The sequence below is a fragment of the Pollachius pollachius genome, assembly GCF_949987615.1.
Source record: "Pollachius pollachius genome assembly, chromosome: 11".
NCBI classification, from domain to species: domain Eukaryota; kingdom Metazoa; phylum Chordata; class Actinopteri; order Gadiformes; family Gadidae; genus Pollachius; species Pollachius pollachius.
This window is the reverse complement of record NC_136944.1, coordinates 22,538,087-22,557,875: the sequence shown is the minus strand read 5'-3', so window position 1 is coordinate 22,557,875 and position 19,789 is coordinate 22,538,087. Positions and strand designations below refer to the sequence as shown.

Below are 19,789 nucleotides of genomic sequence, written 5' to 3'. Positions count from 1 at the left end.
TGCTACAGGTTCTTCAGGGTCTTTAGCGAGGCGTCCCTGAGCTCCTGCTTGTGCTGCTTCTGCTTCTTGAGGTGGCGGTACGCCTCCACCACGCGGACGCGCTCCTCCTCCATGATCCTCTTCCGGGCCATGGAGGGCGAGGCGGTGGACACCACGGCCTGGCCCAGCAGCGAGTTCAGCAGCAGACCCTTGGAAACCGCGTTCTGGGGGGGGGGGGGGGGGGGGGGGGGCGGGGGGGGCAGGGGGAAGGGTTATGGGGTTGGCTCCCAGCCAACACATCAAACCATTGTCTACCCGTAGGTAGACGTGAGTGAGATGCACAAACAGCTACCTGCCTGGTATAAAATAGGTGCTGTAGGCAATGTTTGAGAGAGAGAGCGAGAGAGAGAGAGAGAGAGACAGACAGAGAGAGAGACACGGACAAACAGCCAGACAGACAGAGAGAGAGGAACCAGAACGCCTGCCCATTGACAAGAATACAATTCAGACACCTCACCTAAACCCTAGCAGTTCACTACATCACAACCATGTGCTTACCTTGGCCGCTGGAGCCTTTCGGGGTTGGGCGGTGAAAGTGGGGGGTTCCATCGCAACCTCACCGAACTTCACCTTGTCTAGAGAAGAGATGGGGGCGACAGGGGAGACTCTTTAGTAAATGGGAAACAGACTATTTATAGGGCGCTTTTCGAACCAGTGTCCATTCAAAGCACTTTAGAATATTGCCTTACATACATTCATGCACACATTCACTTCAACCCCGCAGGGCGACAGCCATCTCTTCAGGAGCAGTCAGGGTGAGGCGTCTCGCTCAGGTACACCTCCACACTCGAGGAGCCGGGGATTACTAGCAACTAGCAACCTCCCGGTTAGCAGACAACCCGCTCTACCTCCTGAGACACTTGCCTCCTGGTTCAGTGAAGACACGCCACGCTCACGATGGTCTGGTTAAAACACAAACACCAGTAATACCTATGAACATGTTCTTCTCCATCTCCTTCTCTGTCGGTTGAGCTTTTTCTGATGCAGTCGGTTCAATCGGGATTGGTTGTACCTGGAAAAATACAGGGGGGGGGTTGAGTACATGGGGAGAATACACACACACACACACACACACACACACACACCAGGCAGCATTTAACTTCACTTCTATAAACAGAAAATAAAACTTTTGGTACCTTATGTCTAATTATATATTGTCGCATTCATCCCGAAACGAACGATACATCCTAAGTGAAAGCATAACCGAAACCCTACAGTGTGTGAACATATTAAACAGTGTTACAGTAATGATGCAATCCAACACACACACACGCACACACACACACACACACACAAACACACCTTTGACGGCCAATGAAGTTTGGATCAACGAGTCACTATTGTGCTTTGTTTTTGTTTTCTCAGACAGCAGCGCAACGAGTCACTATTGTGCTTTGTTTTTGTTTTCTCAGACAGCAGCGCGTGACGTTACTCACTCCATCTTCTTCTCAGACTTGACCTTGGCTGCGGGCTTCTCCGTCGTCTCCTCCACCAGCTCCGGTTTCCTCTCCACCTGGTTCTTGGTGAGGAACATGACGTGGTCTGTCTCTCTGTTCATGCGGCCCAGGTACGCCTTCTTACTCTCATCCTTCTTCCTCTTGAAGTGCGGGACAGGGATCTCTTCGGTTAGAGATTCCTCTGTCGTGGCTAAGGGAACGGCAGCTGTAAGGAAAAGAGCTTAATGGTAAATAGACATTTAGACAAATTTATATAGCGCTTTTCTAACCAGTGGCCACTCAAAGCACTTTACAACATCGCCTAAAATTCAGCCATTCACACAGCGACGGCGACGTCAAACACGCAAGGCGACAGCCAGCTCGGCAGGAACAGTTAGGGTGAGGTGTCTTGCTCAAGGGCACCGCAACACAACGCTAGGAGGAGCCGGGATCGAACTAGCAATCTTCCTATTACCAGTCAACCCGCTCTACCTGCTTAGCCGGGTGGACGGTGACTGTGGGCAGTTATCTGACTGTGACACGCAACACATGAAATGAATAATAATTAGTGACCCCATTTAAGATAACCATAGGACATATGCTTCTGAATACCCCTTACCTTTAATTTTCTTAGCTCTCGGTTTCCCCTTCTTCATCAACTCTTTGCTCTTGATGATCTCGCGGAGCCGGAAGGGGATCTGGTTGAAGTGTTCGTCCTGGTCCCCAGCGGGGGTCCCAACTGGCTTCTCCTCACCACTGAGACCACACGGGGGGACATGGAGGGGACAGAGAGGAGACATGGCGGACAGAGACGAGAGATGGAGACAGAGAGGAGACAGGGCGTTGGTCTACAGGGCGTTTGTCTGCAGGGTGGACGGGTCCATGTTACTCGACAAAGCAACACTAACACACTGTACGTTTCGCATCTTATGCATGGGAAGTTAGCCCCGTTAGCCTGACTATGATGAAAAGAGGATCAGAATCCGGCTCCATTTTCTAAAGTTACCTCTTAGAAGGTCGGGGCTTCCCGGGCGGATCCGCCCCATCGTGAGCCTTTCCACGTCGCTTCTTTCCCATTGTTATGACTTTAAATCCGATGTATTTACAATCACATGTGGGTGAAGTGTGTGCGCAGCTCAAAAGGTAACCTCTGAACCCTAAGCGCCGCCCACCACTTTGTTTCCATTGGCTGACGGTACATCCGCACTACCTCCCTATTGGTCAGATAGGAGCGCTTGTTGTTTGTGCCGGCTTCCGCTAGAGGGCGTTATTGTGCAGATAGTTCACACAGGCCTCTTCATATGATAAGGACATATCATCACAGTATGCATCATGGGCATACTTACCAACAGGTTTCATACTTTGTGGAATAAAAGATAACGTTTCTTAATCTTCATAGCCTAACCCAATAACTATATATCTGCCTGGCTGTTAGAGGCCATATCAGTACAATATGCAAGTCTATTTCTGTATTGACTTGCATTACTCATGTTGTTGATAGTTAAATCGCCTCCTTTGGTGTAGAACAAAGCTATTGTGGTTGTTCTGTCGGATTGTGATCCGATCTACTCCTGCACAACTCAAACCGAAGCCAGAGTCAACAGCGCTCCGCACGTACTCTGACAGCCAGCCAATGGAAACCTGCCAAACACGTTTTTACCATTGAGCATCTATTATGAGATTTACCGCCGTGTGTCAGATACCTGCTGAAATCAGTTGACTTTTGGTTCCTCCAAGACGAAACATTATTCACGATGGAAAACGTACAAACAACAATGGAAATCTAAGATTTACACACCTGCATTTATGCAATTTACAATATTTAATTCCTATTATTTATTTAGTGTGTGCCTATGTGCGTTTGGGGGAGTGTGTACGTGTAAGCGTGTGTGTGTGTGTGTGTGTGTGTGTGTGTGTGTGTGTGTGTGTGTGTGTGTGTGTGTGTGTGTGTGTGTGTGCGTGTGTTTGTGTGTTCGTGTGTGTGTTTGCGTGCGCGCATGCATGTTTATTGTTTATATGTATGAGCGTGGGTGCGTATCTAAGTACCTGTAGGTTTTGAGTTTGCACACATCCATGTGAAGATACTGAATTAGATTAGGGAGGCGAGATACTGCAGTAAACTCTTAGTCAAATGGTCCAGGCAGCGGCGGATTTGCACCGAATGCAGGAGCTGAGTCTTAGAGAGCACTGAGGACTGGACAATTCTGCAGTCACCAGAGTGATTAGAAAGAGTATACGATTAGATAAGATAAAAATACACTTTATTACCGTCACATTCAGGGACATTCAGAAAGAGCAGCAAACGTTGACAATATAGACAACATAAACATTTTTGGATTTGTATGATGATCTCCTATATATATATATAAATATAGCCCAGGTTTGGCTGGTGTCGAAGTGTCGATGTAATTCTCTTGCTGTAATCGTAAAGGTAATAAAATACAACAACTAAGGAAAAGAGATGAGTTGATCTGCACAAGCTAAGAGGACGTTCATGAAGTACGTCTTCATATCCTCAAACTGTGGGAGTATATAAGAGTCATCCATTCAACACCCCCCCCCCCCCCCCCCCCCACACACACACACACACACACACACACACACACACACACACGCACACACACCCTGACAGCTGTGCTGGAACACAGCCTGTGAGCAGCCATCTGTGAGGGCTATAGGAAATTAAATATGACAGCACAGAGGCCTATATTTAATATCTGGTTCTGCATAATGATTCCATAGCTCACATTTAGAGTGTATTTAACATTGGATTTGTGTTACATGAATCTGTTGCGCTGAGTCATTTGGGTTATTTAAAGCTTTCGTAAAATGTGTTTAAAACACAGACACACACTCACACACATACACACACACACACACACACACACACACACACACACACACACACACACACACACACACACACACACACAATGCACAAATACATCGGTAGGAAGGAGTTTACACATGCAAACATCGTTTGCATGTGTAAACAATGCTCTCAGTCGGCGGTAAACCGTCGATTTATTTCGGACTTGGCTGTAGCTTTTACAGGGAGCCTGGCCGAGGCCGCTGGCCTTCACGCATCGGTAACTTGGAGGAATGCGCAAGTTTAACAGGGAAAATTCCACAGAGAGTCCGTTTTTATACAGAACTCTTGAAGTCATTATTTGCACCTCAACGTTAAGCCTGTGTATGTTCTCTTACCACCTTACTATTTACCACTTGAACACTTTACTTTTTTAAATTTTTTTATTATTAATATTAATTATTGTGATCTATTGATGCTACTTATTTTTACATATTTTTATTTTTACATTCTTTTTATTTACTTTATCTTGTATTGTTGCTGAGAACAATCAGCCTTCTACTGAATTCTAGGGTACTTCTACCCTAGAATTCTACTGTGTTGTACTTGTACAATAAGATGTAATAAAAATAACTGATTCTGTTTATCTTATCTTTTGCCTTCTCGGAAACACGGTAGATTTGAAGAAAGCACCATCAAAAAAAAACAAGTTGGCTTTCCCTTTTCCAAAATATGGCAGGTGATCACAAACCATTTAAATAAAACCTGAAGCAACAATGGGACTTTAATTAATGACACATTAAAACAATACCTTGCAGCCCACACATGCTGCATGCTGAGCCGTGCTCACAGTGTGAGGTCAGGTCGATGATGTCATCCGTCCAAACAAACAGAGATAGTGAGGTGTCACTCAAACCAGGTTTATTGGAGCAGCTCTGGGCCAAAGGCAGTCAGTCTGCAAGGGGCAGCATCACCATCATCAGCTTTTGACCTCTTCCAAATCGTCTCCATCCCCCTCCTCCACCTCCTCCTCCTCCCCCTCCTCCACCTCCTCCTCTTCCTCCTCCTCCTCCTCCTCCTCCTCCAGGTCCTCCCTCTCCTCCTCCTCCTCCTCCCCCTCCCCCTCCACCTCCTCCTCCTCCCTCTCCTCCTCCTCCTCCTCCTCCTCAACCTCCTCCCTCTCCTCCTCCTCCTCCTCCTCACCCTCCCTCTCCTCCCCCTCCTCCTCTTCCTCCTCCTCCTCCTCCAGGCCCTCCCTCTCCTCCTCCTCCCCCTCCTCCTCCTCCCTCTCCTCCTCCCTCTCCTCCTCCTCCTCCTCCTCCTCCCCCTCCTCCTCCTCCCCCCCTCCTCCCTCTCCTCCTCCTCCTCCTCCCCCTCAACCTCCTCCCCTCCTCCTCCTCCTCCTCCTCCCCCTCCTCCTCCCTCTCCTCCTCCTAAGCTGGGGAGCCCCCGGCTGTAGGCCTTGTGCCACTGGATGGTGTCGAGGCCACCTCCTCCTCCTCCTCCTCCTCCCCCTCCCAGTTCTCCCCCTCCTCCTCCTCCCTCTCCTCCCCCACCTCCTCCTCCTCCTCCTCCTCCCCCCCCCCCCCCTAGCGGGGGAGCCCCCGGCTGTAGGCCTTGTGCCACTGGATGGTGTCGAGGAGGCGGGCGGTGGCCGACAGCGTGAGGATCTGGACCCCCAGCACCACGATGCCCGCCGCGCCGATGGCGGCCGAGTGGCGCTCCACCCAGCGGGCCACGCCCCCCAGGCAGCCCCCCAGGAAGACCGCGCTCTGGGCCGAGAACACGTCCAGCGCCTGGGCGCCCACGCCGCACTGGGAGTTCCACACCGTGCCGTTCTCCAGGGGGGCCACGCAGCAGGTGGCCGGGACCCCGCAGGCCAGCACCCCCGGGGCCGAGCAGTTGTAGTATCTGTGGGGGTGGGGGGGGGGGGGGGGGTATAATAATAATAGAACCAAGTGCCAAGCACTAACCATCACTAGGTTAACCCATTCCCCGTACAACACAGATAGTTGGGACTCACTTGTTGACCTCCCAGGCTCTCCCAGTCTCTCCCAGTCTCTGCCAGTCCCTCCCAGTCTCTCCCAGTCTCTGCCAGTCCCTCCCAGTCCTCCCAGTCTCTGCCAGTCCCTCCCAGTCTCTGCCAGTCCCTCCCAGTCCCCCCGTCCCACTCACATGTTGACCTCCCAGTCGCGGTAGTCGTCGGCGCCGCAGCACTCCAGGCCGGTCTGGATCTCGTCCACGATGAACCTGAGGTCCAGGTCGTCCTGGTAACGCGCCATGGCGACGAGCAGGCCGGAGCGCAGGTAGCCCTCCGCCGCCCCCTGCAGGCTGAAGGCCGCGATGGCGGCCAGCACCTGGGCGGCGATCAGCGCCAGCACGGCGGCCGCGAAGCACCTCAGCAGGCAGCCGTTCTCCCGCAGCGCGCCCACGCAGCCCGACAGGCACAGGGCGCTCAGCAGGGTGCCCAGCGCCACGAACACCAGCATGGGGTCCGTGCCGATGCCTCCGATGCGCTCCTGGGCAAAGGACTCCTTGGTGATGAGGCCCCACAGCCCAAGGCAGAGCACCACCATGCCCAGCACGGAGAACAGCAGGTTGCTGGAGAGCACCAGCAGCTTCAGGCAGTGGTCGCCGGAGGAGTGGCCAGAGCGGGGCGTGAAGGTCTCGGGGTCGCTCTGGCTCTCCTCGCCGTCGTCGTACCGGGGCTCTGGGTCGCCGACGGGGCCGTACAGAGGCCCCCCGACAGCTGCCTGGCCCTCCTGCGTTTGATAACATTTACATTGAGGGTGTTTAGCACACGCTTTTATACAAAGCGGCAAAGCGGGGTCGCGTTGCAGGGCTGTCTCCATTTTGGAAGAACGGGGGGGGGGTTTGAATGTTTGTTACGAGTTGGAAAACATTGTTGTGTTCGAAACACACCGCCACGGCGTTAGTCATTCCTCGATTGCGTTGTATTTATGATGATTTACGACCTATCCTTAATCTGTCAGTCCCTTGAGTCCTCTCAGAATGCAGTGCTCACCGACAAAACAACCCATGATGCAATCCCATTGCCTCACGGGATGTTTTGATGGCGAGCACTCCATTTTAAGAGAGGTGCATGATACAATCCCATTACATCATGGGATGTCTTGCTGGTGAGCTCTCCATTTCGATGCACAAGCCCTGTTCAGGCCCTGTTCCAGCCCCTCTGGTCACCACTCTGCTGGGTAGTCATTAGCTGGCGAGTGGAGGAGCAGGCTAGTGTCGTGGTTAGGGTGTTCGAAGCCCGGCTAAAAAGGTTTGGGTTTCTCACCCCCCAACGCCAGCAGCCTACATGGGTGTACTTAGAGCAAGAAGCCAAAGGCTGCCTGCTCATAAGCGACACATGTTGCTCATTGAAACGATAATGTTAACACCAGAAGGTTCGCGCTACGTCCCTTTGGATCAAAGGCACAGACACTTAATAAAGTAACACAGACTTCTGAGCGGACTGTGCTGCTCCTTACCTTGGGGATGAGAGGCCTGCTCTCAGTCTGGGTCGCGTCCCCCCTGGACCAGGACCAGAAGGGACGTCCGGAGGCCCGGAATCCACTCATCGTCCCAGGAGACAGAGAGACCGGCCTGTCCCTCTGAGAGGGTCTGAGTGAATCGATCTACGGCGAGAACACCCACACACACACACACACTGACACCGCATGAAGACCATTCGCCGAACAGTGTAGAGCAAAGCATGTGAGAGGGGTGTTGTAAAAGGCCGTGAGTAGCCCCTGGTTACAGCCGGGGGGGGGGGGCTCAGGGTTCCACCATCATGTGAGAGTCACAGTGCAGGGATTATATGGTCGAGAGAGAGAGAGAGAGAGAGAGACAGAGACAGAGACAGAGAGAGAGAGAGAGAGAGAGAGAGACAGAGAGAGAGAGGGAGAGAGCCAGAGAGAGAGAGACAGAGAGAGAGACAGAGAGAGAGAGAGACAGAGAGAGAGAGAGAGAGAGATCAAAGACACAAGGGAAAAGCAAAGAGGGAATGCGATGGGTAAAACAGTGTGAAAGAGACCTGACGTCAACCCAGAGTGATATGCCAGCACATCGTTATGACATCAGTCAGTCAGAAGTGAGGTAGGTAGGAAGGTAGATATAAAACGGTCCATTTGTGGTCCAGGTCCCTTAATGTTACAATATACCACACCAGGTACTACTAGTTTAACTACTGCTTTTTATTATTTGGTACTGCTCTTCTCCTTCTCCTTCAACATTCAGATAACATCATTAAAATATATTGTCTTCTGGTATATCCATTACAACTATGAGAAAAACAGAGAGAGAGAGAGAGGGGGGGGGGTGAGAGAGAGAGAGAGAGAGAGAATGAGAGAGAACGAGAGAGGGAGAGAGCGATAGAGGGAGAGAGAGCGAGAGCGTGCGCGAGAGCATGAGAGAGAGAGAGCCAGAGAGAGAGAGCCAGAGAGACAGAGAGAGCAATGGGCCAGGATATAAACCTGGCCCATCATGTGTTCTGATGTCACTCTTTCCCTCTGAGCCGAAGCTGTCGGGGGTTAAGTGAAAAAGTGTATCTCGGTAGGACCTGCACCACAGTGGTCGATAATCGTAATCGGGTTCAAAACAGGAACTGCCCTTTATGGCCAAATGGTTTGGCACTGGTCCCATGGTGTGTTCCCTTTAAGAATTGCAGTTTTATTTATTTGTTAAAGTTTAGACCCATTTGTTTTTCTATTCCATAACGTCCAATGAAGTGGCTCTGCCAGGGAAATCCATTAGCGGCCCGTGTCAACGTCGCTGCTCAATTCATTAGGAAAATATGCCCAACTATATTGCAAAATACAATACTGATGTTGCTAAGGATATTCTTTTCTATTAAAAACAGGGACATGGAGCCCCTCCCCGCCCCACAAACACACAACAGACACGCACAAACACACAACAGACACACACAAACACACAACAGACACACACAAACAAACAACAGACACACAACACCACATGTCGTCTTTCAGTGCAATGCTAACGAAACAATCTGTCCGCAGCTTGAACTCAGATGTTTGCCACCATGGATACAGATTGTTTTGCTTTAGTCTTTCTAATTTCGTTCTCCTTTTAACTACAAAACACATTGATGACCGGCCAATGATAACACACCGACGACAACACCTAATCCCATGATTAATTGTTGATACAAGGAGTCCGGTTATCGTCTTGCAGGCAGACATCATCCCCGCGGGCGGTCTCTAAACGACCCGTCTCTGGGCCCCAGGCGCCCGGGAGCAAACGGATCTCCACGAGATCCTGACCCCGGCCCGACCCTTGAACCGCTCAGCGTGCGGGGCCGGTCGAAGGCCATATGCCGAGCAGACTCTATTACGGAGGGACGGAGGAATGCTGCGCTGGAGAAGAGACAGTCCCGCCGCTACATCAAACACCTCCTCTGGACGCCTGCCCTGGCAGAGCCCAGCGGGGTGCGAGGTGGCCCGGGACCTGCCTCAGCTCCCAGGGGAGAGGAGGACCACCGCCTGCCCCAGATACCAGGAAAGAGGACCGCCCATCCCAGGCCCTGTGGCTAGGGGTCGGATGCATGTCGCTCCACCTTGCTTTGGAGAGAGGCGGATGGCATCACTATGGTTCTGCATAGCTAGGGTTCGACCTGGCATAGGCTTCTACACGTCTGTCTGCCTGTCTGTCTGTCTGTCTGTCTGTCTGTCTGTCTGTCTGTCTGTCTGTCTGTCTGTCTGTCTGTCTGTCTGTCTGTCTGTCTGTCTGTCTGTCTGTGTGTGTGTGTGTGTGTGTGTGTGTCTGTGCGTGCATGCGTGTGTTTTTACGTCGCTCTGGTGTGCACGTGTGAAACTTTGGCGTTATACGTCTGCGTCACAAATGCTCGTGTAGCATGCGTGAGTGCGGTGATGTGAACACACACACGCATGGGAGTGCAGCTCTCGGTGAAGCCGAAGGGGGCGGGCGGAGAGGGGGAGGAGGTTATATAAATGCTGTTCAGGGTCACGGTTCCAACAAGTGTCTTTGCTGAAGGATTAATGCACACAAGCTGAGCTGTCAAGCTGATCCGGCCCAAAACAAAAGCATTTTCGCCAACCTCCCAGACAGGTGAGGTCGTTTTGGATATTGAATATTGTTCGACTTTCACTCTTGGTTCAAAATGTATTAATTTAATTGAATTCATGTGTTTTTTACTGAGTTGAGTTATCAAGCCCCGTGTGATGGACAAAGTGCTAATCATTTAAATTGAAAAGATAGATAAATCTTTGCCAAACAATAGTGACTGTTACCACAACATCTGTGATCTCTCAACGGAGGAACAACACCGCACCAGAATGGAGGTTTACTGTAATTATGAGTAATGAGTGTGTCTTGTCTCCAGGATGGGGAGAGTGCTGGCTCTTCTCTGCATGCTCTCAGTGTGTGGTGCCCAGAAGTGGAAACAGAAGACCATCATGGAACATGAAGGTTAGGAGCAGAAAGCACTATTTTAGATTGTAAGTTTTAACCATTGTAAAAAATGAAATGACTGAAAAATGGACTGCATTTGCAGCGCTTTTTCTAACCAGTGGCCCCTCAAAGCACAATATTTCTTAACATTCACCCATTCACACACACATTCACACACACACACACGGCGACAGCCAGTTCGTCAGGAGCAGTTAGGATGAGGGTTTCTCGCTCAGGAACACCTCGACACTCGGCAAGATGGAGGAGCCGGGGATCAACTATCAACCTTCCGGTTACAAATTAATTTGTATACATAAATTAAAAAAGCATCCAGATTGTAGAAAATACATTTCACGTCGTTCTTGGCAGACCACCGCCATGAGAAGACCTGTTCCAACCTGACCCAGGTGTTGGACAACTGGAAGTTCGCCATCATTGCCCAGGTGAAGGACTCGCTGGCCAACGACCATGTCTCTCTGCTCCCTGACTACAGCAGGTAGGTGGGAATCGACCGCAGTGTAAAGTGTTGACGCCGTGGGATCATGTCAAGGCGTCTGGCTGAAAACATGTGATAATCACTCTCATATTTACTCACTGATTTGAACAGCTGGATGTCGTTAAGTAGGCCCACTCAGCCTGAAAATCTTGTTCACATTCAAAATACACGCAAACAAGGTTTTTGTGTTTGCTATTGCTTATTTTAACATTTACATTTAGGGCATTTAGAAGGTGCTTTTATCCAAAGAGGCAGCCAATATATGGCTGTCGGTACAGTAAGGATGTTCATAGAACCAAGTGCCAAGCACTAACAATCGCTAGGTCAACCCATTCCCTTTATACAACAAAGATAGCTGTACAGCAAAGATAAGATGCTACACGATGCTGAGTATTATTTTTAAGTGGAATTTTACACATTGTAATTATATATTTTCCTTTTGAAGGATCCAGCCCCTCTCTGAAGCCCTCGCTGACCTCTACAATCAGTTCAACTCTCTGAAGAACGAGCTTGCCGGTCTCACCGCGAGGTTTGACGGCGTGGAGGGCTTCGTCGACGACCTGCAGACCCGCAAGTTCTCCCCTCCGCCCCAGAAGCCGGTAGAGGCGACGCCCCCCCGTTCCGGTCTGGTGGCGTCCTCCCGGCCCGGGCTGCGGCAGGCTCTGCGCTCCAGGACCGGGAAGTACAGGAGCGACGGGTCGCCGGTGATATACTCCAGAAGACGGGCGAGGAAAGTCTCCCTGCGACCTTAGGATATAATTGTATCATTTTAATATATTATATTAGAATATAAATTTGATATAAATATACTCCCGTTATAATTGTGTGTTATTCGTTTATTGTCACGGACAGGGGCCATTTTATTTCTTTTTGATACATATACGATGGTGAATTATCTTAAAAGAAAAAAATATTATGTTTCATAATATAAAAAGTTGAAGCTTCCTTTTTTCTATGAGTGTGTGCTTAGTGGCAACAATTTGTTAATTTTAATGATTTCTATTGAATCAGCTTTGCCAACAACATAATTACAGAAATGTTCATAACTTTAATCATTGGAACATATTGGCTTTTCTCATGATATCTTCCAGTGCACAAACAGCAAGCACCAAGGGCATCAATCTTTGTTTGTGAGACTTAACAGTTTTGCATTCAGACCTGCTGATCGTTTCATCAGAGGGATTTGAACCCGCGGCCACTATGAACGTGTAGGTCCTCTCTTCACTTTAGTGACGTGGCCGAAGGGGCAGACTGATTTGGAACATTGCTGAACCGCGGTGCTGGTCGTTGTCCCAACGATGACCGGACTCACGTTTACAAGCCAGCGAACATCTGCTAACACTCCGTCTGTCTGTCACTGGGCCAGACAGACGGACAGGCCTGGCTGGACGACAGCAGATTGGCGGACGGTGGAACGACCGGAGGACACGGGGCCATGAACATGAACAGTTCAGACAACAACATTAATTAAATGTTCAACAATTTCCGGATTCATATTTGGACAGAAATTAATAACAATGTATGGCTTTAAATTTGTATTTTGGTGTGTGTAGTGTATTTCCTGATTACACCAAAAAGAAAATTGTAATAAATAATTAGCAATAAATAATGTTTATTATAAAAATAATAATAATCATATAAACATGTCGTTAATATATTATACAAAATCCATTATGCTACTGAAATTCAAGTGAATTAATTTTAGTAGGTGTACTGCCTGCCCCCCACAGTCCATTCTCAGCTACTACAACTCCATTTAAACTTCACCACTCTACGTTAGTGAACTGATTGGTTGTTTAGCCATATTTATGTGATGAATTATATGGAATGCCATTTGACTAAAAAGTAATTAAATAGATAAATATGGCTATGAAATAAATCAGTCAATGTATGGAAATAAATACATTTGTTTTAAAAAGGACAACATTTATTTCATGCCACATTTCCAGCTGGTAAATTCAAATGAGGGGGCATGGTGTCTCAGACCAAAGCAACAGCACCGAATCACTGAATATATTATCGATAATAAAATAAAGCAGCTCTGAACATATTATTAATAATAATATAGCCTATAGCAGGGCTGAAACACTGAACATATTATTAATAATGCTTTTTTTGTGTTCGCTGTTAATATCCAATCCCGCGCTTCCATCAACTTGATTGGGCAAAACCAATATTAAAATAGAACATGCATTTCCTGCAGAAAACGTGGTGAGGGCTGCAGTGCAAAGTGAGGTTGAAAATATTTTTTAATAAAGTCACATAGATTAAGACATAAAGAAACATTAAATAGCTTAAATCCAGTGAAGGGATTTGAACAGAGTTCAAAAGTCTAAATGGAGTAAACGATGCAAACATGCACACCATTTAAAAGAATGTAAATGGTTGGAAAACAAATAAAGTGACAGCTGAAAGAAAAGTGCTAAGCATTGTGTGGGGGGACGTGCGGCGTCTGGCCAGCAGGGGGAGTATGGACAGGTTGGGAGCGCACGGGATTGGCCGGGGGGGGGGATTGAACCTGGTGACGAGCAGGTGTCTGCACTCAGGTCAATCAGGGAGGCTGTACTTATGTGCCTGTTTTCTGTTATAGTAGGAGACCCGGGAGCGAACGGACCAGGGAGGTCCGGAGCGAGCGTGACGCTGAGCCAGATTCACCGAGAGACGGCTAAATGGACCTTTTTGTTACCTTTTGAGATTTCTGTTCAGTTTGTATCGCAAAATAAACCGATCTCCTGCGGAGAGAACGACAACCCCGCCTGCTCTCATTCATCGAACCCGTTACACTGGAGCCCAAACTGGGGCCCCGAGAGCAGATAAATGGACCAGTCCCCGTTGGGAAATGTACTCGGGCACCTGGCCCAGATGGCCGAGAGGCAAGGCCAGCTCCACCAGGCACAGAACGAGGTGCTCACGGAGCTGGCCCAGTCCTTTGCCGCCGATCGGGCCATGCTCCATGAGCTCCTCGCCTCCGGCGGACGCGGAGGAGGACCCCGAGGGCCGGGACCCGCAGCCCAGATTCACGTCCCGAAGATGGGGGAGGCCGACGACGCGGAAGCCTTCCTCGAAACCTTCCAGGGGGTGGCCGAGGTCTCGGGGTGGCCTCGACCGTAGTGGGCGCACCGGCTCCTACCGCTCCTGACCGGAGAGGCGCAGCTCACGGCCCACAGCCTGCCGGCCGGGGCCCAGCGGGACTACGACGCGATCACCAGGGCCATCCGGGACCGGCTGGGTCTCTACCCCGAGGAACATCAACGGCGATTCCGGGAGCTGGCCTTCAGCGAGGGGGACCGACCCCTTCGCCTTCGCCCAGCAGCTGAGGGACCAGGCCAAGAGGTGGCTGGTCCCAGACCGGAACACGGCGGAGGACGTGGTCGAGCACGTGGTCTTGGAAAGATTCGTGGAGGGGCTGCCGGCTCGGACCTCCGCCTGGGTCCGGTACCACCGGCCCGAGAGCCTCGCTGCTGCGGTCGACCTGGCGGAGAGCCACCTGCAGCCACCACCGGCGAGCCAGCGACCGCCGACACCGGGCCCACGTACCGGGGCGGCTGCCCCACGGCGGGAGATGCCAACCATCATGGGGCACTCCGGCGGGAGTGCCCCATGATGGAGGTGGGTCAGGTCGTCCGCGTCACCGGGGCCCCGTCTCCTCCCCACGGTCCCGGCGAGGCGTACCGTATCCCGGTGAGGATACAGCGGGGGACGCACCAGGCGCTGTTGGACTCGGGCTGCATGCAGACCATGATCCACCAGCGCCTGGTGCGGTCCGAGGCATTGGTGGAGGCGTTGAACGTTTCGGTGAGGTGTATACACGGGGATGTGCACGAGTATCCTTTGGTCCCCATCGAAATTCGTTGTGGGGGTAGAAAATATAGGGTGAAGGCGGCGGTTAGTTCGAGCCTCTCGCATCCCCTGATTCTTGGGTTGGATTGGGCGGGGTTCCCACAGGCAGTTAGGGGGACTATGGGGATGCGGACACGACAGGTAGGGATATGTAAGTCATGTGCGGTATTCTGCGCCGAGGCGGGGGCGCCCGACGCTGCTCAGGAATCGGGGGAAGGGGGGGGGTCCTCACCCCGAGGTCCCAGCTCCGAGATTCCCACCGGTGGAGGATTTCCCCCTCGAGCAGTCTCGTGACGCCACATTGAGCTCAGCCTACGACCAGGTGATAAGTATTGATGGGAGTCGGGTCCGGCCAGACGCGGCGCTGACTTACCCACACTTCATGGTGGTTAGGGACAGGCTATTTCGAGTGAGTCGTGACACCCAGAGTGAGGAGGTGATCACCCAGTTGCTGGTGCCAAGGAGCCGCCGGGAAATGGTCTTCCAGGCGGCGCATTACAACCCAATGGCGGGCCATTTGGGGTACGAGAAAACACTCAACCGGATAATGGCCCGGTTCTATTGGCCGGGGATTCGGGCGGAAGTGCGCAGGTGGTGCGCATCCTGCCCCGAATGCCAGCTGGTGAATCCCCCGGCCGTCCCCAGGGCTCCCTTACGGCCCCTCCCCCTGGTGGAAGCCCCCTTCGACCGCGTTGGCATGGACATTATCGGGCCATTAGAACGTTCCGCACAAGGGTATCGATTTGTGTTAGTCCTGATCGACTACGCAACCCGATACCCGGAAGCAATTCCGTTGCGCAACATCTCCGCGAAGAGTGCTGCGCAGGCGTTGTTTCATGTCGTATCGCGGGTGGGAATCCCGAAAGAGATTCTCACTGACCAGGGCACCAATTTCATGTCACGCACGATTAGAGAACTTTACGGGTTGTTGAAGGTCAAGGCCGTCCGCACAAGCGTCTATCACCCAGCCACGGACGGCTTGTGTGAGAGGTTTAACCGGACGTTAAAGTCCATGATCCGCAAGTTCGTACATGAAGATGCTCGAAATTGGCATCAATGGCTAGACCCTCTGTTGTTTGCAGTGCGGGAAGTGCCCCAGGCTTCCACGGGGTTTTCCCCATTTGAGTTACTCTATGGGCGCAAGCCCAGGGGCGTCCTGGACCTCATTAAAGAAAACTGGGAGGAGGGGTCCAGTGACAGCAAAAACGAAATCCAGTACGTCATGGACCTGCGTGCAAAGCTTCACTCACTAGGGGTATTGTCACGTGAGCATTTGCACCGCGCCCAGGAGAGTCAGAGACGCCTGTACGACAGAGGGACTAGATTACGCGATCTCACCCCGGGGGACAAGGTCCTGGTACTGCTGCCCACCTCTAACACCAAATTACTCGCGAAGTGGCAAGGGCCCTTCGGGGTCACGCGGCGAGTCAGGGACGTGGATTACGAGGTAGCGCGTTCGGACAGGGGCGAAAACAAACAGGTGTACCACATCAACCTCCTGAAGAGGTGGAACGACGTGGTCCCTGTCGCGTTTGAGTCGACGCTGCCGGAGGGAGAAGAGCTCGGGCCGGAAGTCCCGGGCCCAGGTCCCACCCCTCCGGTAGGTCAGGGCGAGGACCTCTCGCGGAGTCAGGCGCGGGACGTTGCCGGCCTGCAACTCCAGTTCGCTGACGTCTTTTCGCCCCTGCCCGGTCGCACCCCGCTAATTACTCACGACATCGAGACGCAGCCCGGGTTAACGGTGCGGACACGCCCCTATAGGCTGCCCGTCCACAAACAAGATGTGGTACGGCGCGAATTAGCAACCATGTTAGAGTTGGGCGTGGTCGAGGAGTCCCACAGCGACTGGTGCAGTCCCGTCGTGCTTGTGGGGAAGCCGGACGGGTCGGTCCGATTCTGTGTGGACTATCGTAGGGTGAACGCGGTCTCAAAGTTTGACGCCTACCCAATGCCTCGGATCGACGAGCTCGTGGACCGGCTTGGCATGGCCACCTATTATACGACTCTGGACTGCACGAAGGGCTACTGGCAGATTCCGCTGTCTCCAGCAGCCCGGGAAAAAACGGCGTTCTCCACTCCGCTCGGTTTATACCAGTTCAAGGTGCTTCCGTTCGGGTTGTTCGGGGCCCCGGCCACGTTTCAGCAACTGATAGACCGGGTGTTACGGCCACACGCCGCATATGCTGCTGCCTACATTGATGACGTGGTCATCTATAGTGGAACGTGGGAGCAGCATGTGCGGCAGGTGGCGGCCGTCCTTCAGTCGCTGAGACGAGCGGGGCTCACGGCCAACCCGAAGAAGTGCGTGATCGGGCGGAGGGAGATCCAGTATCTGGGGTACCACCTGGGGGGGGGGGGGAGGTCCGGCCACAGGTCGCTAAAACCACGGCGGTGGCCGCCTCCGCTCGGCCCAGAACCAAGAAGGAGGTGAGGCGGTTCTTGGGGCTGGCAGGGTACTACCGGCAGTTCGTGCCACACTTCTCGGACCTGGCCAGCCCCTTGACCGACCTCACCCGTAAGAGGGCCCCAGATACAGTCCAGTGGTCGGAGCCGTGCCAGGTGTCGTTTGAGGCTATTAAAACAGCCCTCTGTGGAGAGTCGGTCCTATGCGCCCCTAACTTTGATCTCCCTTTCTCCCTGCAGACGGACGCGTCGGATAGGGGGCTGGGCGCGGTCCTGACCCAGCAGGTGGAGGGGGTCGACCGCCCGGTGCTGTACCTGAGCCGGAAACTATCGGACCGGGAGGGTCGGTACAGCACGGTGGAGAAGGAGTGTCTCGCCATCCGGTGGGCGGTCGGCGCCCTTCGCTACTACCTGTTGGGGCGCGCATTCACCCTCTACTCCGACCACGCCCCCCTCCAGTGGCTCCACCGCATGAAGGACGCCAACGCGAGGATCACCCGGTGGTACCTCGCGTTGCAGCCCTTTAACTTTCGGGTCGTGCACAGGCCTGGGGCACAAATGGCCGTGGCAGACTTCCTCTCCCGCTCCGGGGGGGGGGAGTGAGTCGGCGGCCGGATGTGACCCCGGCCGGTGTCGGGCGGTGGGGGCGTGTGGGGGGACGTGCGACGTCTGGCCAGCAGGGGGAGTATGGACAGGTTGGGAGCGCACGGGATTGGCCGGGGGGGGGGATTGAACCTGGTGACGAGCAGGTGTCTGCACTCAGGTCAATCAGGGAGGCTGTACTTATGTGCCTGTTTTCTGTTATAGTAGGAGACCCGGGAGCGAACGGACCAGGGAGGTCCGGAGCGAGCGTGACGCTGAGCCAGATTCACCGAGAGACAGCTAAATGGACCTTTTTGTTACCTTTTGAGATTTCTGTTCAGTTTGTATCGCAAAATAAACCGATCTCCTGCGGAGAGAACGACAACCCCGCCTGCTCTCATTCATCGAACCCATTACACATTGCTAAAAATGCAGAAATGTAAAAGGAATTGAACCGAAAAATCTGAAAGGTCAAATGTATTGCAGTGCACTACTAAAAAACCTGGAAGCTGAAATCGAAAACTGACAGACGCTAAATTGCATTATCTGAAGAAGCAAAGTGCTGAAATTCATTGTTACAAAAGCTGGAAGCTAAACTGTAATACTGTCAAAGCTGGAAGATAGTAGTAGTAGTCAGTGTTGTGCCTGAACGCGTTCATTGAACGATAGTTCATGAACTCGTTCATATTTTGGGCGAACTGAACGTACTGTATTACTGCCTGATGAACGTTACTGTGAACTCGTTCATTCTGGTGTCTGTGAATGGCACGCTCACTCGGTTTAACTTGGTTCAATAGGGGGGTTATTTGTTTATCAACACGGCGGATGCGAGCGCAGATCGCCGTGTTGTTTGACCGGTTGCCATGGTTATCTCTGTGTGGTTAATTTGCGGTTGCGGTGTTGCCAGCTTACTGTTACATTAAACTGTAATCAGAAAAGGCGGTTATATGCTATAGACCCTATAGTATCTGTCGTATGAAGGCTGGGACGAATTTTGGATTATAAATATGTACAATCCATAACATAAGCTCTCATAGCTTATGTTTCTCGCTCACGCGTGTGAGCGAGAAACAGCAGGCCTCTGTATCTGACTGCCGGATGTTTCTGATTGTGTTGGGTCCAGGCTCATAGCTCAGCGGACTAGAACACCTCATAGAATCATTATTTGTTGGCCGGAAACGGAAAGGGGGGGGGGGGGGGGGCTGTTTAGTTTGGTTGTAGTCTTTTCGCTCGGTTCTCCGTCTCAACAGTAGGGCTAGAACCGAGCGAAAAGACTACAACCAAACGTGAACACCCCCCCTTTTCCATTTCCGGCCAACGAGCAATGAGTCTTCCAACAGAAATCAATTAAATTTACAAAATGCGCTAAATGTGCAATAAAACACGATAGAAACTGTATTTCGCTACGATACTTGATTCAACCGCTCTATTTCATCCTAGACAAACCACAAAGGGGGCTTAATGTTCAAAATACCGAAAAAAAATAATAGCTCACGGCAACATATTGAAAAAAAGAACTATGAACTAGTTCATTTTTTGGAACTGTGAACTTAGTTCAAAATTGTGAATTATGAACGTTTAACTGAACTAGTTCATTTAAAAACTTGTGAACTGAACTTTGAACTAGTTCACGTAGAAAGTGATCTTTCCCAACACTGGTAGTAGTAGTCGCTGAAGTAGTAGTAGTAGTAGTAGTAGTAGTAGTCGCTGAAGTAGTAGTAGTAGTCGCTGAAGCAATAGTGGTACTAGCTG

General features: G+C 51.6%; 3 protein-coding genes across 3 annotated transcripts; 1 reads left to right on the top strand and 2 right to left on the bottom strand.

The window, feature by feature from the left end:
• ccdc137 (coiled-coil domain containing 137) lies at positions 1–2,615 on the bottom strand. Its single transcript, XM_079746319.1, is given in 7 exon segments — positions 1–203; positions 538–614; positions 970–1,002; positions 1,005–1,051; positions 1,476–1,701; positions 2,095–2,231; positions 2,482–2,615. Coding segments are annotated over 7 exon segments (792 nt in total). The 5' UTR covers positions 2,553–2,615; the 3' UTR covers positions 1–2.
• Positions 2,616–5,873: 3,258 nt separating this feature from the next.
• tspan10 (tetraspanin 10) lies at positions 5,874–7,865 on the bottom strand (the record flags this gene model as incomplete). The annotated part of the gene is made up of 3 exons (XM_079745881.1): positions 5,874–6,195; positions 6,460–7,046; positions 7,776–7,865. 3 exons carry the CDS (start codon positions 7,863–7,865, stop codon positions 5,874–5,876), a joined length of 999 nt encoding a protein of 332 aa, XP_079602007.1.
• Positions 7,866–10,297: 2,432 nt separating this feature from the next.
• LOC307082582 (uncharacterized protein) lies at positions 10,298–11,964 on the top strand (the record flags this gene model as incomplete). The annotated part of the gene is made up of 4 exons (XM_079746200.1): positions 10,298–10,374; positions 10,649–10,734; positions 11,086–11,212; positions 11,658–11,964. The coding sequence occupies exons 2-4, from the start codon at positions 10,650–10,652 to the stop codon at positions 11,962–11,964; spliced, it is 519 nt and encodes a 172-aa protein (XP_079602326.1). The 5' UTR covers positions 10,298–10,374; position 10,649.
• Between the last annotated feature and the right edge of the window lie 7,825 nt (positions 11,965–19,789).